The 19129-nt window shown below is 52.4% G+C and overlaps 1 protein-coding gene across 1 annotated transcript in view; it reads left to right on the top strand.

Moving 5' to 3' along the window:
- The first annotated feature begins 719 nt into the window (after positions 1–719).
- SCARA5 (scavenger receptor class A member 5) overlaps positions 720–19129 on the top strand; it is a 114806-nt gene continuing 96396 nt past the window's right edge. Inside the window, exons 1-2 of the mRNA XM_068554035.1 lie at positions 720–817; positions 4646–4766. Of these exons, the coding sequence (XP_068410136.1) occupies positions 4652–4766 (115 nt within the window). The 5' untranslated portion in view covers positions 720–817; positions 4646–4651. The remainder of the gene's footprint in view (positions 818–4645; positions 4767–19129) is intronic.

The following is a 19129-nucleotide window of genomic DNA, read 5'->3' as shown; positions in this document are numbered from 1 at the left end:
TGTCAGTGCTCCAGAAATGCTGGCTTCCTTACTGAGTTGCATTGAACTTGACTTTGGGAAGTTCCTTCAGCACTCCCAGAACCCTCTTCTGAATCAGGCAATCTGGGTCCTTTATGGGTGGATGTGACTCCAGGAAAACACAGAAAGTAATTCTAAGCTAAGTTTGGTGAATGAACCGAGCGATGCCAATTCCGTCCTATAAATAAATTTACAAGGCTGGTTTTCTTGCGCGGCTAATAAGCCAGGTCTAGCTGCCATTCCGCTAGAAGCGTTCCCAAAATGCCTTGAGCAGGGCCTTTAGAACCAGCGGGTGGAGTCCCCAAGACCAAGGCTGCTCTGGACCCAGCGGGTGTTCCTGCGTGGGGCTGTAATGCTCAGATTGGCCACTAGAGGGGGGACGCGTTCCAGACCCCATAGGAGCCTCGCAACTGCTCCAAGAACTTTATAAAGCCCGGCGGCCAGAGCAGCTGCAGTTCACAGCTCAGACAGTACCTCGCAGAGCCGCTGGTGCCTCCACAGAACATCTCCCGAGCGCTGCCCAAGGCTGACCGAGGCGAGGCACCAAGACAGGGACTCCCACTTGGGCACAAGGTTGAGTCTTGCCTCCTGACCTGATCCTCCTGGAGAAGTGACCCCCGAGACCCCGGGCACGGTGCAGCCTCTTTCTATGACTCCATCTGGATTTGGCTGGCAGTGGGAACGAGCTCTGAGGGGCTGCCTGGGTCTCGGGGTGGTGGCAGCAGCCAGCTCTCCAGCCACCATGGCAAATGCCAGGAACTGAGGGGACGGTCTCTGCAGCCTCACTGGGGGCCCTCAGGTGAGTCTTGGTGCTGACTCTGTCCTAGCACCTGGGCATAGCTTCCTAAAGGCAGCCAGGGGACACAGGGCGCTGGGTTTGAGCATCCCCAGGATGTGGAGCATGGAGGTGCTAGTGCTGGGTGGAAAAGTCCTAGCTGTCAGCCTGGGGGATCTGCTGGGCCCTCATCCAGCTGCCTGGGCTGGTGGGTGTGAGCCCGCATTTGGGAGCCAGAGGAAGCGATTGCTTTAGTGGCAACTCTGCCAGGCTCATGTCACAGCTCCAGAGCCTATTCAGGGAGCAGATGGGACAGGTGACAGGCCCTTTATGTGTGTGTGCGTGCCTGCAGGTGTGTCCAGTGGTGGAATGTATGAAGGCAGAGCTTATTTATAAGCCATCTGTGCCTCTCCAGCTCTGGGTTATGATTTAGATGAACTAAGTACCGTTAGAGGAGAAAAGGGCTTAAAACCGACTTAGCGATTCTGTCTCCAGAGAGGGCCACATTCAGGGTGATCTCTAGTTTTGATGCGTTACGAGCCCTGTAGAGTTAGATGCTGGAACCCAGCAAGGCTTGGGCCACCCCCGCAGCAGGAAGAATTGATTGTGTCCTGCTGCTGCCCAGAGGGGGACTTTTAATATCAGGCTCCAGCTCTCAGCTCTGGTCTGCATTCGTGATTGCCTTTCGCACAGGGATCCAAATGGCATTGTTTCTGGGACTGGCTAGGCGGGAGGGTGGCCTCAGGAGCCCAGGGACCCCTGTACCTGGCTGCTTGGCAGGGTCAGAAGATGCTGAGGGGCTGTTGGTTCTCACCAGACTCCACCCCCGACTCCCTGCATGCCCCTGTCCATACAGCCCTCCCACATGCCCTGTCCCACACGAGGCTCGCTGGGACCAAGTGGCTAGCAGATGTGCTCTTCCCATCACAGAGGCGATGGCCTGAGGCTGAACGAGCTCAGCTGATTGGGCCAAGTTCCCCAGAGACAAGAAGTGGAGCCGGCATGGGACCCCGTGTCCTCTGAGCCCGCACTCCCCACAGGTCCCTTTGGTGTCTCCACCCTGCCCGTGTTTCTGTGGCCCTGGTCCCCTCCCTTCCAGCTCTCTTGGCTCCAGGTCACCTAACCTGGCCCTCTTCACTGCATCACTTTGGGCCCGAAAGGGGGCCACCAAAAGGGACTGACACATGCTTCCTGGACAGAGCAACTTGGCGCTAAGCCAGTGCCCCAGGTGGGAAGCCTCACCCTCTCTGACACCCATCGGTTCTTCCCCTCTGGGCCTCGGTTGGCTTATCTTTAGAATGGGAATATGACAGATCGATGCCACCTGCCTCCCTCACAGGGCTCCTGGGAAGCAGAGAGATCCTAAAGGCAAAGGGTCTGTACTTGGGGGGGCCGCATGCACACGGGTGTGGGGCTGGGAGGTATTGCTGTGTCGTCACCGCACTTGGCAATTAGTTGCACAGGCTCGGCCCAAAGGCTATAAGACCAATGCCGGGAAGGTCCAAATTCCTGCCCCCCATTCCCCAAGAAAGAAAAGCAGCCCCAGATAAAACCTGGGGCAGACAGAACATTCTTAGGTTTCATTCCCAAGTAGCAAACATTAGCAGCGCCGGCTGAGCACTTGCAATCTCATGGCGCTGGCATCTGGCCTCCAGCTCAGCCCCTTTCCCCAGCAGGCTCCCCAGGGCTCCTCCTCCACCAGCTGAGGGGTCGGGAGGGGCCGCCCTACAGACACATTCCAGATAATGCGCTGGGCATTCCAGCTGTGATCCAGGAGCTGATGGGCAGAGAGGGAAGCTGGTGCAAGCCCGGCTCCACACCTCCACCCCTGGTTCTCGGAGACCCCACGGGCTCTGGACGGCAGCTGCTGTTGCCTTTGGCAGAGAGAGGGTTCTCTCTCTCAGAGGAGACACCGGCCCCCTGCTTTGCAGCTCCCCAGGACTGAGGCCAGAGGGCGGGGTGCCGCACGAGCGCTGTGAAACGAGGGAGGGTCCCCTGTAGCTTAGCAGCAGTGGAGCTGCGCAGGGCCGCACCTAGAGGCCCTCCCTGGGTGGAGGGCTTAGACGGAGGGCCAGCGTCAGGAGACTCGCAAACTGGGCACAACTGCAGCCCGGAGAAGTGGGGCCGGGAGCCGTCTCTCCAGGAACACCGGAGGGCAGGCAAGAGAGACGCTGGCAGGGCTGCGGGCTCCCCTCCACCCTTCCCTCCCGCTGGCTGGAGGAAAGGCCCGCAGGGCCTGGGAACACCCTGAGTGTGTGTGCCTGCGTGTGTGTGTGCATGCGTGACCATGTGTGCGGGGCAGACGGCATCTCATTAGTTGAAGTCAAGAGCAGAAACCCCAGCCATCCCTCCTGGGCCAGCGGAAGGACAGGGGGATGGCAACTGGTCAGCTCTGGCCTCCTCTCAGCCCTGAGGTCAGAGGTCTCTGGAGAGAAAAGTCAGGTTGTGAAAATAGGGGATTTGCGTTTGCTGTGCCTGGCAGGGGGGTCTGGCCATTGTCCCTATTTACTGGAACAGGGTGGGTGCCTCCTTTCCCTTCAGTCAGTGGCCACTGTCCCCCCACTGCCACCTGCCAGGCCCTGTCCCCTTCTCACAGCGGTAGACGCCTGGCCAGGCTCTCTGGGCCTCAGGGTTGAGTTGGCTTCACGCTGGGCCTGGGACCCATCCATCCTCCCCGGGGGCTTTTATCTTCCAAAGAATTCACTTTTTAAAAGTGGATTTTGGGGTTCAATATCCAGATAGTCAAAGAGCATCAGAACCGAAAGTCAACATAAATCAATGGCTAGAACTGAGCAGAAAGTGGAGAGTCATTTGCAAAATCACCGAGCGTATATGTGGGAAAAGGATATTGAGTATTTTATGTAAATAAATACTTTGTGGTCTGGTTCCGCAAACGATTTCTTCTTATTACACAAAGAATGCAAACGTATCATAGAAAACCCAGAAAATCCAGCAAACAAAAATAAGCACAAATCCCCACAATCCCAACCAGAGTCCTGTAATACACGTCTCACCCAGGGAAACCCAGAACATCTCTGAATATCATCTTCCCCGTCACATACTTGGGACATGTGTAGATATTACAAAATGGGATCACATTGTGCACACTTGTGCAAACAGGGCTGGTTCATTTCAAATAGCATACACAGCATTTCCCCATGTTGATGGGACATTCTTGGCATTCCATGGGGTCCCCTCCAAGCCCCAGGGATCCAGCCTCAGGAGGCCATCGGACACCAGGGCCCTCCCCAGTCTAAGGCTGCCCAGACCTTAGTGTCTGGGGGACCTCACCGAGGCCACCTGCCCCTTGGGCTCCCATGGGGGTGAATCCCTGCTATGGTCCCCTGAACCCAGCCCTTCTGACCATGCCAGCCCGGCCGGGTTTGGGAGCAGTTCTGGTCTTAGCCGTGTTGGCTGGTGGTCCCTGTACCCCATTTTATGTCTAGTTTCCCCCCATTTCCAACACAGAGCAGAAGCCCAAGTCTCCCTGATGTGTCCAGGGCTCCAGAATCTTGGAAACTACTCTGCTTGGGTCAAGAGGGTTGGCTCCCCCCAGCCCCACCCAGCATGGCCCTCGGTGCCCCCCAGTGCAGGGCTCCAGCCCCACCCAGACCTATGAAAGGGAGGGGTTGGATCCCATGGTCAGAAAGGTCCAAAGGGCCTTGGCCTCCCCAAGCCAAGGAAGTTGAGGAGGGGGAATTGGGGTCCTAAGTATCCGGTGGCTGCTGCCTGCTGATGAGGGAGGTTCCCAGCGTTCAGGCTCAGGGCCACCGCTCATCTGTGTCTCCACCTACAGCTTATGTCCTTTCTCTCCCCGCTGCGTCCTCCCTTCCTCTCCTGCTGCTGCTGCAGGACGCGATGGAGAACAAAGCCATGTACCTGCACGCCACCGTGAGCGACCGTGACTCTGGCTCCATCTTTGAGGAGCCCTTTGATGGCAGGAGCCTGTCCAAGCTGAACCTGTGTGAGGACGGTGAGTGCCTCTGGCTCGGTCTTAGGCGCGAGATCAGCCCTGCCCCCTCCACCCGATCCTGGCATTGCCCCAGGGTGCTGGTGACCCCCCACCCCCACCCCCCCGACTCACACACACACATAATACTGCATAGGTTGAAATGCGTGCTCGGAAAGGTCTTTTCTCATTCATGCATCTCAACACACCTGTGTGACCAGCAAGATGAGACGCATTTTACAGATGAGCTAGCGGAAACTGAGAAAAGCATTAAGCATCACACAGCTCGTCGGTGATAGAGCGGCCCCAGCATTGAGTCTCCTGACTCCTAGGGCAGTCCTTTTGCCTCTCTGCCATCCTCTCCTATGGGTGAGGCTGGGGTCACGCAAAAGGCAACTGAACCAAGAAGCCCAGACCCTCTCGGGCGACGAACCTCCAATGCACTTCCTAAAGCGTTTGCAAGGAAGGAACGCACCTCTCCAGGTGCCCATCCTCCCCTGGGACTGAGGCCTCAGGTCATGGCACAGGAAGGGGCCCCATCCTAGTGACCCAGACCGCACTGCACCTTTGGGGGCTGGTTATTTGCTAAAACTCTGGAGATTCAACGGATGCAGTTTCCTCTAGAGGAGCTCAGAGCACCTTGCTAACAGCCAACTCCTGTGCATCCAGCACAGAGCTCGATACTTAGTAGGTGCTTAATAAATGCTTATTGCCTGAATGAATACATTCCTCTTTGCAGTGAGTATAGGAGATGAGAGCTTCATTCCCACTTCAAAGATGAGTAGAAGGAAACTCACAGGAGAGTTTTGTAAAAACTTCTGGTCAATGAGATGGAAACAGGCTGCCTTAGGGTTCTCCAGAGAAACAGAAGCACCAGCGTGTCTATACACACAAAGAGACTGATTCTGAGGAATTGACTCACATGGTTATGGAGGCTGAGAAGTCCCACGGTCTGCTGTCTATAGAGTGGAGACCCAAGGAAGCTGGTGGTATAGTTCAGTCCGAGTCAGAAGGCCTGAGAACCAGAGAAGCCAATGGTGTAGATCACAGTCTGAGGGCCGGAGAGGATGAGATGATATGTCCCAGCTCCAGCCGTCAGGCAGGAAGCAAAAAGTGAATTCCCCCACCTTTTGTGCTACTCAGGCCCTCAACTGATTAGATGAGACCCACCCACATTGGGGAGGACAATCTGCTCTACTGATTCCACCAATTTAAAAGCTAATCTCATCCAGAACACCCTCATGGACACCCAGAAATTATGTTTAATCTGGTTACCCTATGGCCAACCAAGTTGACATATAAAATTAACCATCCCAGATGCCTTTATTCAACCTTTTTCTCAAGCACCATGTTTCACTGTGGTCCACTCTGCCAACTGCCTTTGTCTTGAAATTACTCAAAATTAGAAATGACTCCCCCTCATTCAACCCCATCTTTCCTCCCATGAGGTGCTGAGTGTAGGAAGGGAAGTTGGGTGGCTCAGAAAGGCAGGGATTAGGGATTGTCTCAGGAGGGAGAGGAGACAGGAGATTTGGGCTCTTCACCCGCCCTAGTAAACTACCCACCGTCAGAGCCCTTCCTCTGAATTCCAGTCGACGACCACATTTTGAGGACCCACAATGTGTCAAGCTATGGGTTAGGTGCCAGAGATGCTCCAGAGAGAAATTAAACCATCCTTGCCCTCCAAGAGCTTCTGAACCCAGTGGGAGGGACTGGCATGGGGACAATTACCCACCATGTAAAGGAGGTAAAAATATGTGTGATGATTAAAGTCAAGCAGGGCGAAGCCTTTCTGGTAAAGGCCTTGAAGACTGAATACAATTTTGTAAGAGAAGAGGTAGTTGGGGAAAGGTATTACCAGCTGAGTTGCACCGGACAGGCCAGTGTTTCTGTTAAGTTAATGACACCTGGGAAGAGAGGAAGGCCCGCAGGGAGCTGGGTCACTACCAATGCTCAGCTCTTCCCCATCAGTACATCAGCAAAGCCAAGCTGGCTTTCACATCCTTCCTCCACCCTCTCTCCCCACTGGCCCATCAGTAAAGAGGCCTGATTTGGCAAGAAAGAACTGGGGTACATCTCAGAGGGGTAATTGCAGGACCACCAGGGCCATCCTGGGGTGCCAGTGGGGAAGGGCATGGCAGGGGGACCCCGGGGGTGGGGAGAGGCCTGGGGGAGTGTCACTGGGCCATGGTCCCCCCTTCTCTTGACCTCATCTTACCTCCCCTTTTCTGAACCTGAGATTAAAAAAAAGGCCATTTGGACCAGAAGGACTGAAAAATAACAGTAACCCCAGCCATGGGGAGATCTGGTCAGGGGGCAGTTTTAGAACCAGGCCAGCAAGTGTCCCAGGGGTCACCTGAGCTACAGCACCCCGTGAAGTGTGGACAGCAGAGGTCGGAAGATGTAGGCTGGAGGCTGACTCTACCCTCCCCTGTCCCCCCCCCGCCCGGGGCATGTGACCTGATGGGCACGTCCCCTCTCTGGGCCTCAGTGTCTCCATCTCAGTGCTCCACAGGGGCAGAGGGGGTGTCTCTGAGCTCCCATCCAGTCCTAAAATTCTGTGCACAGAAACAGACTTGGATATTGTATTTGCGGTGTGGTCCTTTTAAAACCTAAGTTGGAGCAAAGCCCAGCAAAGGCTCCCACGCTGAAGGGAATAAAAACTCAGGCACTGACTGTGGCCAAGGAGGCTCTGACCCTCACAGTGGACCTGCTGGCACGCTCTACGCGACGTACGCTGCCCCCAGACCCTCCAGGCGTCCCCCTGACCTCCTTCTGGTCTTTGCTCAAATCTCACCTCTGTGTCAGGGCTTCCTGTCCTCCCCTGCACACCCATTTCCCTGCTTCTCTTTTTCCTTTTTCACCTAGTCCTAGTCTCCTCAACACACTATATCATTTTCTTATTTATCATGTTTATCATTTACTCTCTGTTCCTCATGGGAAGAACATAGGCTGGACCAGGACAGGCATCTCTGTTTTGTTCATCAGTGTCTCCCAGCCTGGTGCACAGCAGGTGCTCCTAAGTATCAATATTTGTTGAATGACCGAATGAGCGAACTAATGGCTGAGCAAACACAGGGGTCCTTGAAATCTAAAGGTGGCAGAAGAAATAAATTCTAAACCTGATTTCCACATCGTCTGGGTCTCCTCCACACTTCATTCCTGGACGCCAGACATGGGGCTGGGGGTAGAGGGGCGGCCGTGAAGACCCCAGAAAGACTGGAGTGTTGAGATGAAATCACCACCTAAAGGCTCCTAGGTTTCTGGTTTGATTTTTTTCCCCTTCCCTCTCATTTGTAAGAGGAAAATGGTGAGCTCCGACTTGGGGAAATTCAAGCCAGATTTGACCTGTTTCCCCGGCACTTTGCTGCTTTGATCCTCATCTCTGCAGAGTAACAGGAGAGGGGGGAAGGGGTGGGGCTGGTAGGGGCGGAGGGAGGTTGATGGGAAAGCAGAGGTGGACAGAGGTGGGGACCCTGCCAGCCAACCCCCACCCCCTGCTCCGGGCCTTGAGTAAATGAAAGCAGTGTTGTCTGCTAGGCCTTGTAGGGGCTCCAAGTCCCTCCCAGGATTTTCCACTTGAAAGCAGGGAGATGGGAGGCGAGGGGGTGCCTCCTCTTGGCCCTGGGGATCTTGGGATCAGGGAGAGCAAAGCTGCAAAACTGCAGCCTAGACATTGAGGTATGACTCAGGCCTTAACGCAGGTGGGACTTTAAAGACAGGGTGTAAACACGGTGTTATTTACAGGTCCCTCCCCCCTCCCCTCCTCTGCTCTCCCCTCCCGTCATCTTCTCTTCTCCTCCTACCTGCCCCCATCCCTTCCCTTCTGTTCATGCGCCAGGTGAGAAGGAAGCTGAGGGGCTCTTACGCGCCCGCCGTGACAGGCTACCCTGCCCCTCTCCCGCATGGTGCCACCCACATCCTTCCAGGCTCTCTCCCTCGCACCCCTGCTCCAGGGTGACACCTTTGGGACCTCTCCATCCTCTGCACCCCTTGGCTGGACCACCTCTCAGGACCCCGCCGCCTCCTTCCTGTGTCTGAGCCCTGCTGTGGGTGGGAAGACGCCCAGGCAGGGGGCCTCCTCACCTCCCGGGCTCCAGCGGGGAAGAGCACGGGCTCCACCTGTGTGGCTGGAATTGCTGGGTGGGCTCGTGGCAGAACGCGACCTCCAAGGTCTTCCAAGAGCCAAGCCCCCTCTGACCTCAGGGCCCACCAACACCTCCCTTGGAGCAGAAACCCAAACAGGGCCCCCTCCCCCTCTCCCTCCCCCTCCCCCTCCCCGGTCCTGCCTTTCTCTTCCCGCCCAGACAGCTGAAGCCTCTGCAGTCTGGCGCCCAGAGGCGGAGGGCTGGGCGTGGGTGGTGTTCAGCCGGGCCTGACTCCTCCACGGCCCTCTCCAAGGGCCAGAGAGAGGTGTTAGTGTCAGAAAAATATTGCAGTCACGCTCACCCCGTGGCCTCGGGCCCTCCACCGCGCTCCCAGCATCATCCATCGGCCGCAAATGGGAGGCTCGCAGAGGTAATGAGTTACACATGCTCCTGGCCGCGCCCAACGCCTGCAAGCCAGGCCGCTTGCTGAGTTTAGGGCCTGAGCTCCCATTCCTGCGTCCCTGCCCCATAAAATTAAATTATTCTCCTAAGGGAGTCCCCACATCTACTTTCTCATCCATCAAATCTCCCTGGTTCATCTGGCGTAGCTGAGGGCTGCCGGGCAGCTGCCCAAGGGTGGGAGTGGATTTCCTGGGAGGGTCTGGCTGGGGCCTCACAGAGGGTCCGGCCCTCTACAGGTTGGAGAATCCGGCACTGAAGCAGGAGAATAGCAGAGATGTTAACTCATGCGGTGCCGTGGTGCGCTCAGCTCCCCCAGCTCACTGGGGGCTGGTGGCCAGGAAGGATCCTGGATCTCTTGGGCCCCAGGGACTGTCCCTCCACAAGAGGGGGGACAGCCCAGGGAGGTGCCAAGATGTTGAACTTTGGCAGGTCTAGGCTCGGCGCGGGGTGTCTTCTGTTGCCCCTCCATCCCCACCCGCTGCCACTCGCCGCTCTCTGCCTTGTGGGGAGCGGCCCTGGCAGGATGGGGAGGATGGAAGATGGGAGGTTGCGTGTTTATCTCCAGCTCCTGCCCTATGGGGTCACCTTGGGCCACTGCGTCCTTCCACCCGAGGTCACAGCCCCTTGTAAGCCACCCTCTCCGCTCGGGCTTTCTCCTTCTAGGCTCCAGTAACTGCTCCCCTCCTGGGCTTTGTAACCGAGGTGGTTACAGCCCAAGGACACCACTCTGGCCCTTGTGGGCATCTTACACCCTTGGCCACACCTTTGCATATATTCCCTTTATTAAATTCTATGACATTTGCTAATTTAAGTGGGCCGTCTGTTTCACTGAGGCCCTGACCGTTCCATCCTCAGTGTTCCCATCTGCAAAATGGGAATAATGTTATTCAACTCACAGGACCCGTGGGGGAATCAGGTGATATAAGCCGAGTAGAGCACCTTGGACACAGTGCACCCTCGATACACACTGATTTCACCTCCCTGCCCTTTGGGGAGTCCCCTGCACATGTTGGGGAAATGGAGAAGGACAGGGGGAGACAGGGAGGTCAGGGACAGCTGCTGCCACCCAGGGTCTCCCAGGAAGCACCCACGCCACTTCTCAGAGACCCCTGGCCTGGACAGTGTTTTTTTCTGTTGTTTTTTTTTAAAATTTATTATTTAATTAATTAATTTTTGGCTGCGCTGGGTCTTTGTTGCTGCGTGCGGGCTTTCTCTAGTTGCGGTGAGCGGGGGCTACTCTTGGTTGTGGTGCACGTGCTTCTCATTACGGTGGCTTGTCTTTGTTGCGGAGCACGGGCTCTAGGCATGTGGGCTTCAGTAATTGTGGCTAGCGGGCTGTAGAGCGCAGGCTCAGTAGTTGTGATGCACGGGCTTAGTTGCTCCACGGCATGTGGGATCTTCCCGGACCAGGGCTCGAACCCGTGTCCCCTGCATTGGCAGGCGGATTCCTAACCACTGCGCCACCAGGGAAGCCCCTGGACAGTGTTTTAAGGCTGGTTCCTCCTTCTGCTAAAGAAAGCAGAGTTTTGGTTAGTGGGCTTCCTCGTGAAGCCTAAATACTAGAGGAAACCAAGCAAGTTTTTTAGTCCTAATCCCCAAAGAGTACAATAGGATCTGTAAGAAATATTCTGGGTCCTGAGGGCACCTGGCTCGGTGGCAGGTGTGAGTCTGTCCATCCCCCGACCCCCATCAGAGACAGTAGGTCCCTGAGGTTGGCTACCAGAAGAGTCGAGGGGTGCATTTCATTGTTCCTGGTGGAGGATGGCATTTGGTGCAGACTACACACAGCCTCACTCGCCCTGGGCACCTAAGTCCACACAAGGAACTGGGACCTCCTTCATCCAAAGAGGACAGGGTTTTACGGTGCTGCTGGTGAGTGCAGAAATAAAAGGTCTTGGTTCCTGCCCTCAAGGGGCTTAAAGTCCCCAGAAGACACAGACCCCGCATTATAATGTGATTCATTTTCTAATGGAAGTGCAGTTTAGAGGGGAGAGTTCCGCAGTCTGCCTTGGGAAGGAAGGGAGTTCTCTCCTGCAAAGTCAGGAGCATGGAGGCGTGTCCTTCCCTTCCCAGCAATGCTCCACTCTGTAGATGCGGTGCAGTTGCAGAGTTAGGTTTAACCAGGGTCAGAGTGCCGCCCAGTGAGTGAGAGGAAGCCAGAGAGGGACGAGAGTGGGGAGGCTGTGGGAGAGAGTGGATAACGTAAATCATGGAATGCAAGTCGGACGAGAAGGGAAGGCTGGATGGGAGACGGGAAGGGTGGTGGAAAGACGGTGGTGGGGTCCATGGTTAGTAGGTCCTGGTGAGGTCAGGGAATGCCGAGTTGGCCTTCTGGACAGAGGGCACCAGGAAAACCTGAGAGGTAGCTCTCACCTGGGACGTGTGAAATTGGGATTAAGAAAGGGCCTTGATTATTGGTAGAGCCAATGAAAATGTCATGTGAGCCACATGTGCAATTTTAAACTTTCTAGTAGCGACACAAAAAGGTAGAGACACAGATGAACCGAATTTAAATACAGGAATATATTTGATTTAATCCAGTTTATTCAGAATAGTATCAGTTCGATATGTAATCACTGTAAAAGTGATGGAGATATTTATACATTTTTACTCGGGCTGAGCCTTCAAAATCTGGTGTGTATTTTGCATTCCGAGCCCGTCTCATTTTTGCCCACATTTCGAGCGCATCAGGGAGGACGTGCCATTAGGAGAGGGAAAATAAGGAAGAGTCAGAACTGGAGATTGAGAGAGAGCCACAGTGAGCGCAGAGATGGGGAGGGGAGCAGGTGTCCCTTAGCAACAAGGAGACGTGTACAGTCGTGTGATGTGAGACCTGGGATTTTTATGGAGAAGAGAGAGAAGGTTCTGGAAGTAATGAGGAGCAAAGAAAACCACCTACCGCACCCTTAGGTCAGTTGCATGAATGTGGGAGAGAGAGATCCATACTTGAGAAGACAAGGGAAGCAGGGTTCAGTTAGAAGAAGAAAGAAAAGGAAATGTTTGAGCAGAGGTTGGGGAAATCAGGGTTTTTTGGATGACTGGCTGGGACATCTTGGGCCACAGTGGGAAAGTTTCAGCAGATGGGGAGGGAGATGTCAAAGGAGAAGAAACAAGGCTGTCTGGGGATTATGGTGGGTGATGGGGAGCCCTGGGGCTTCTGTGGGGCTGATAGAAGTCAGGATCGAGGACTCAGTGAGGTTGGGGTGCTGGTCTCAGGGCAGAACTGCTGGCAAGACTGAGTGTTGGTGATAGGGGTCTTGCGAGGAGCACACAGCCCTAGGGCACAAGCGACCCCTTCCCAACCGTGGTGTGTGGGCCAGGGGAGGGGGGCCTTGTCCTGGAGTGCCAGGAGCTCTGGAGATCATTTTGGCTCTTGTGGAGGCAGGGAGATCGGGGGAGGCCAAGGGAGGTGGTGGGAAGGGGGCAGGGGTCCTGTAGCAGTGATGATACGATGTGATACATACAAGCCATCATGATACAGTGGTTGCCCTTGATGGAACACCAGGCTGTGCTCAGGGCTTCAATACATTGTCTCCAAAGCACAGGGAGCTCAGCTTGGTGCTCTGTGATGACCTGGATGGGTGGGATGGTGGGGGGCAGGGATGGGAGGGAGGTCCAATGGGGAAGGAATATATGTATACGTATAGCTGATTCACTTCGTGGTACAGCAGAAACTAACACAACACTGTAAAGCAATTATACTCCAATAAAAAGAAATAATTAAGGTAAATTAAAAAAAGCATCTCAGGACATATTATTATTCCCAGTTTGTCGATGAGAAGGTAACATCTTAGGTGAAGCAAATTGCCCAAGGTCACCCATGTAGTCAGAGGCAGAGCCTGGATTCAAATCCACATCTGCCTGGTCCCTAAACCCCGCCCCTCAGCGTAGCTCACCCTGTTCACTGCGGTTCCAGGACTCGGAGACCCTGGACTTTCAAGAGCTAGGCTGCTGGTGGTGAGAGGCTGAGAGTGGATTCTTGGAGTTTCAGGTTTCAGAGGTGGAGACGTCCTGGGCAATGACAAAGCTAGGACGGGGCCGTGGGAATAAATGGCTCTGTTGCAGGAGAGAGATGGAATGAATTATTCTAAGAGGAAATAGATATAAACCCAAATAGGTTTGGACAAGAGCACAAGGACAGGGTCTTAAATGGCTTCAGAGGGAAGCCTGGGACACTATCCTCTACAGACATTAGGTCAGAGAAATGCCCCTCTCTCGCCAGCATCCTCCCCCTTCCCCCTACCATCTCCTGGGGCTTCTGGGCTGGAGTCTAAACTGCATATGCAGAGTTCAGCAGTAGGTTTCGGAAGATATAAACACGGCCATGAAGAGGGAGGCCAGCAGGGTAGGGCTGGCCGGGACCCTGCCCTGCAGACACAGATGCTGGTTAACCTAAGGTCCAGCCACAGAGCCGATGGGGGCCCGTGATGGTTCCAGCCTTCCGCACAGTGTCCTGAAGCCCACCTGTTCCCTGGTACCTTCCTACTTCCTGCTATCTGGCTTGAGATTGAGTTCAAGTCAAGATAACCCAAGATGTTCATAGAGGGCAGAAGAAGCCATGTGTTTAGGAAGTCCTGTTAAGAGAGGGGGCTGCAGGGAGGGTCTGGCTACTGGCCTCCTCTCCTGACGCTCCGTGTGGATGAGTTTCTCCAATTAATGGAGGAGGGACTGGGAAGATAGAACGTACCAGAGACCCGAAGGCGGCAGATGGCAGCGATCAGGTTGGGAGGGGCAGATTGAAAAGGATCAAGAGGGCAGGGGAGACTGGGACAAGTGTCCTGTCTGAAGCTTGCAGGAACCGTTTGGTTTATGGCGCTCGGCTCTCCCTGCGTGTTGATTCTAGAGCACTATTCACTCTTAACAGTTTCTCTGTTTGCAAATGATCTCATAGTTTGTGCACTGGTAACAGTGAGCTTGATCTTGTCCCTTTGCCCGGAAAGTTCTATCTGGGCATCTTGCTTCTCTGGTCCCATTCTGACCTCAGTATATTATGCAGGAATTCCTTGCTTCCCTCTGGAGCTATGATGATCTCCCAACCCTGACCTAAGGGCATCTATTAAAATGTAATATGACATCTTAAGTATTCTAAGCATTTCCAGTGTGTCCAGGGGGAGCTGCCTTTCACATGTAGGTTTATGGGGATTTGGGGCGGGGGTGGTCCCTGGATGCTGACAGACTGAAGGTGAAAAGGGCACTGTCTTGCCAGTGGGTGGAAGTAAGAAAAGCCTGCCTACCTCAGGACGCCCAGGGCAGCCCCAGGACCCTCAGCTTGTTGAGTGTGTCCTTTCCCTGCCCTCTGAGAAAGGCCCTCCTGGTAAAGTGTTCTGTTTGTGACCAGGAATATAAAAATGGTTGTTCCAGCTACTATTTCTAGGTAAGTTTTCAAAGCCCCAAAGTTCTTTGTATCTAGTTTAGGTCCTAGGTTCTAGGAGTTGATGAACCTCTCTTGGAGGGGCAAAACTCCATCACCAAAGGAAACAGCACAATGCCTGGATACAAAGGTGAATTGAGTGGTGGAGAGGAGGATGCTTCCTATTCCAAGGCTCCAAGATGTCAAAGCATCAAATACAGAAACTAGAATACATGGTTAGTACAAAAGCCTAAACGATGGCTTAGAAGGCCCAGTAAATCTGTCTTCAGTTTATTAGTCTCACTTGTCTACAAACAGCCAACTGATGTTAATTGAGTATCTGCTATATGCCAGGACGTGTGGGATCCAGAGATGAATCACAGACCCTGTTCTCTGGGAGCTGACCCTCGACAAATGTGTATTTTTATTCATTGATTGATGGGTGCAATTCCGTTCTCATTATGAACTATCCCATTATTGGCCATGATTTCCCAGTGAAGCTCTATACCTGACAGCTGTTGGTTCTGGGCCTTAGCAGGTGACAGAGGTTCAGTGGGTCTGAGGACCATCGTCTTTGCTCAGATCTGCTGAACTCCCACCTGTGGCCCAGCCTGCACTGCTTCCCGTGCAGAGGCCAGAGCTGGAGGCTTCTGAGCCTGGAGGCTTCAGGGACAGTCCCAGCTCCCTCCCGTACAGGTGGCATGGGCTGAGACTTTAGCCTTCCTGTCTTCAAACCCAAACAGCCAGGTGGCCCTTCCAACTCAATTGGTGGTGGGATTTGGGAGAGTGAGACGGGGGTGGGGCGGAGGGTATTAAACCTATCCATTCCTGCCCCGAGGATAAACCAATTCATCCAACCGAGGTGGACCAGGGCATGGGCGGGAGATTGGTCTAGCAGCCTGGAAAAAGTAATGATTTAAACATGGAAATAGCTGAGCCCTGGCCTCCACATTGCTAACACATCATCAGATGATTTATTTCCTCTGACAAGGCGCCAGGAGAGGAACTGGGAATCTTTCTGAGAGGGAGCCAGAGCCACTCTATTGGAGGAGGGTCTTTGGCCCCTATTTAGGTCGAACCCTGAGCCCACTGTTGTTTTGAGTCTCTCTTCATTGCGACAGCATTTCTTCCAATCCATGCACTGCCCATGTTGGGTAAGAGTATGGGCATCTTCCCCCAGCCCCAGGACCTGCTTCTTCTTCCTGGGACTCCCTGGCCTCTCCCCTCCTCCTGGGTTGCAGTGACCAGCCAGCTCACCTTGACTGCCCTCTATCCCCTCCCACCTGGCTTTCTCTCTTCATCCCTCGGCCCCAGCTGCAAAATTATATGCACACCAGCCAGAGTCCCTTCCCGCTGCTGATAAATAAGCACACAAGCCCCTGATTGTTCTCAAGAATTTTTATGCAGAGTAACTTGAGAAATAGATAGGGATGGAAAAAATAACAAGTATTGCAGGGAAGTTACAAAATATCTCTAGAAGTACTTGGAGAAACTGTCCTAGGTCACCATAACATCTAGATTGAATTAGCTCCACCATCCCTCCGTCTCCTTTTCTTAGAAATGGGATCCCATCGGATCATGCAGAGGACTGTAGTCTCCTTTGTCTGGCGCCCTCACTGGTCTGCCTTGAAGACTCAGGTGTGTGGTCCAACAGGGCAGAGGTGATTGGTGCTCACCCCACCCCGGCTGGTGATTTGGGACCCTCCTAGACTCAGGTCAGATGAAACTGCTCTGCAATGTCCCTGCCTGACACCCTCCTCTGCCCTTTATTGAGGAAAAGTAAACAGAGGTCTCCATGAAAGCCAGAAAGTTGTGGCAGCTTCAAAGACAGAGGTTATTTGGGGCTGCCTATTACAATGAACAATGTGAGTGATGAGTAACCGGAGTGAGGATGATGAAGTCAACCTTGGGAGGGTTTAACAGGATCCTTGGATGGGATGAGCGCCAAGGTCCCTCCCAGCCGTAAAACCTTATCTCCACCTGCTGTGTATGAGCTATGGGACCACAGAGAACAACAACAACGACAAAAAAATGGCTGAGTGTTTGTTGTTGGTAAAACTCAATTAGGTGACAATTGAATCATTTCATCCTGTTTTATTTTTATTTTTATTTTTTAAAATTTATTTATTTTTAAGGTTGTTTAGACCCAGGTTCTTTGGAAAGAAGTAAATACCCACTTTTATCAGATGATGCAATTTGTGAGTATTTTTTCAAATGGAAGGAAAATAAATTCAAACAGATACCTCCCCAAATGCCTTAAAATTATGGTTAAGAAATTGAAAAATCAGTTTTGTAAAGAAAGGCTAAATTGATGCAAGGGCTAACTCAGAATGCTTTCTCATGTCTCCCAGCCAATATGTGACAGGGGCAGGCTTTGACTCTGTCTGCACAGAGCCCCAAAACCATGCTTGTCCCCCTGTGAGAGTGTCAGGGACCCTCACCTGCCTAATATCGTACAGGGAAACAAAGACCCAGAGGTTCTGATGCTCCCACTGACACTGGGGGACCATCTCACGACTCAGCCTCAGCTCAGCTGTCTGGGACCAAGTGGTTTTCAGATAAACTTTCCTTTTCTGTTCTTTAACCCTTGCTCCCAAGCACTTCACCACCCTCAGTAAGCAGTATTTTAGCAAAAGCTCTTTAGGGGGTACTCTTGTTCCCATGATTAAAAGGAACCCGTCACAATTTTAACCTCTGGGAATAATACAATAGTTTGAGGCAACCTCCTTTTGTGTGTGTCCTATTAAAGAGAAATCAAAGTTTAAAAAAAATTAAACGAAGCTCTGATAATAGAAAGACTTTAATTGATTTTCCAAAAATGTGTCTCCATATTGTTGTTTTTTTTTTTTTTTAAACAGATTAGTGGTTTTCTTTTTTTTTTTTTAATTATTTGTTTATTTATTTATTTATGGCTGTGTTGGGTCTTCGTTTCTGTGCCAGGGCTTTCTCTAGTTGCGGCGAGTGGGGGCCACTCTTCATCGCAGTGCGCGGGCCTCTCACTATCGTGGCCTCTCTTGTTGCGGAGCACAGGCTCCAGACGCGCAGGCTCAGTAATTGTGGCTCACGGGCCTAGTTGCTCCGCGGCATGTGGGATCTTCCCGGACCAGGGCTCAAACCCGTGTCCCCTGCATTGGCAGGAGGATTCTCAACCATTGCGCAACCAGGGAAGCCCTTCATATTGTTTTGATATGACAAAAGCCTTACTCCAGAACTGGGTACCTCGATGCCATAGATGCATGATTTCATCATTGAATCAGAACAAGAATGTCCAGTGTTGTGGCTTAGGCCTCTGGATGTCAGCATCAGCACCACGCGTGAAGATGGTGCTCAGCTAGGATTAGGTGCCAATTCAGTCCCAATGACTTGCTCCCACAGTTCACCTACGTGGGCACTAAGTGGCTATTCCAAGTCGTGGGTGAATAAGGAAAGCCAAGATTTTGTTTATTTTTTCAGGCCAAAATTTTGCTCAAAAATTGGTTTTTCAGCCAACAAAAATGTGTCAACTATTTGCATACAACAACTGTAAGAACCAGTCTTTGCACCAAAAATAAATGGCTTACACATGTCTTTTGTTTTTTAAATAAATTTATTTATTTATTTATTTAATTTTTGGCTACGTTGGGTTTTTGTTGCTGTGCGCGGGCTTCCTCTGGTTGTGGCGAGCGGGGGCTGCTCTTCGGTAAGGTGCGCGGCTTCTCACCGCGGTGGCTTCTCTTGTTGTGGAGCACGGGCTCTAGGCGCACGGGCTTCAGTAGTTGTGGCAAGTGGACTCAGTAGTTGTGGCGCCTGGGCTTAGTTGCTCCGTGGCATGGGGGATCTTCCCAGACCAGGGCTCGAACCCGTGTCCCCTGCATTGGCAGGTGGATTCTTAACCACTTCGCCACCAGGGAAGTCCCACATACCTTTGTTCTTGCAAAGAACCTTATTGCAGTTCTGCTGTGTGCTGGTTGATGGGTAGGGAAATGGGTGAGTCTCAGAGAACCTTTAGACAAGCAGGGTGGGGAGAGATGGAAATCGACAACTGTGAATAATGAGGTTAGTATCAGAGATGAGGGCAAGGTTCTGACGTGGTTATTTCAATGGCACTTAATCCTTAACATTTTACCTTCTAGATTATTCTTAATCTTGAACATCTAAAAAGTTTGGTTTTGCTTCTCTATAAGTGAATTCTTCTATGGAGAGCATCAACTTTTTCTCCACAACTTGCATTGAACTGTGATTTAATTACTTTTACTAAAGTTAATGATTCTCAGAATGTGACTCTATACGACAGTGGTATTCAAGGTGACATATGGGTGTGAATTTGTTATTTTAATAGTTAGATATTTATTTTAAAGGAATAAGTACCATTTATTTATTCCATTAATAATAATGGAATAGGAAGATACTAATTTTCCACTTATGAGGATGATATAAAATTTCCTTCTTACATAAATTTAAGTTTAAAAAAAAAAGTGGAGTGAGAAAGAAAATAATAGCCCAGGGAT

Source organism: Eschrichtius robustus, chromosome 10 (genome assembly GCF_028021215.1).
Source record: "Eschrichtius robustus isolate mEscRob2 chromosome 10, mEscRob2.pri, whole genome shotgun sequence".
Classification (NCBI taxonomy): domain Eukaryota; kingdom Metazoa; phylum Chordata; class Mammalia; order Artiodactyla; family Eschrichtiidae; genus Eschrichtius; species Eschrichtius robustus.
Note: the sequence above shows the minus strand (reverse complement) of the source record. Positions and strands in the feature narration are given on the sequence as shown.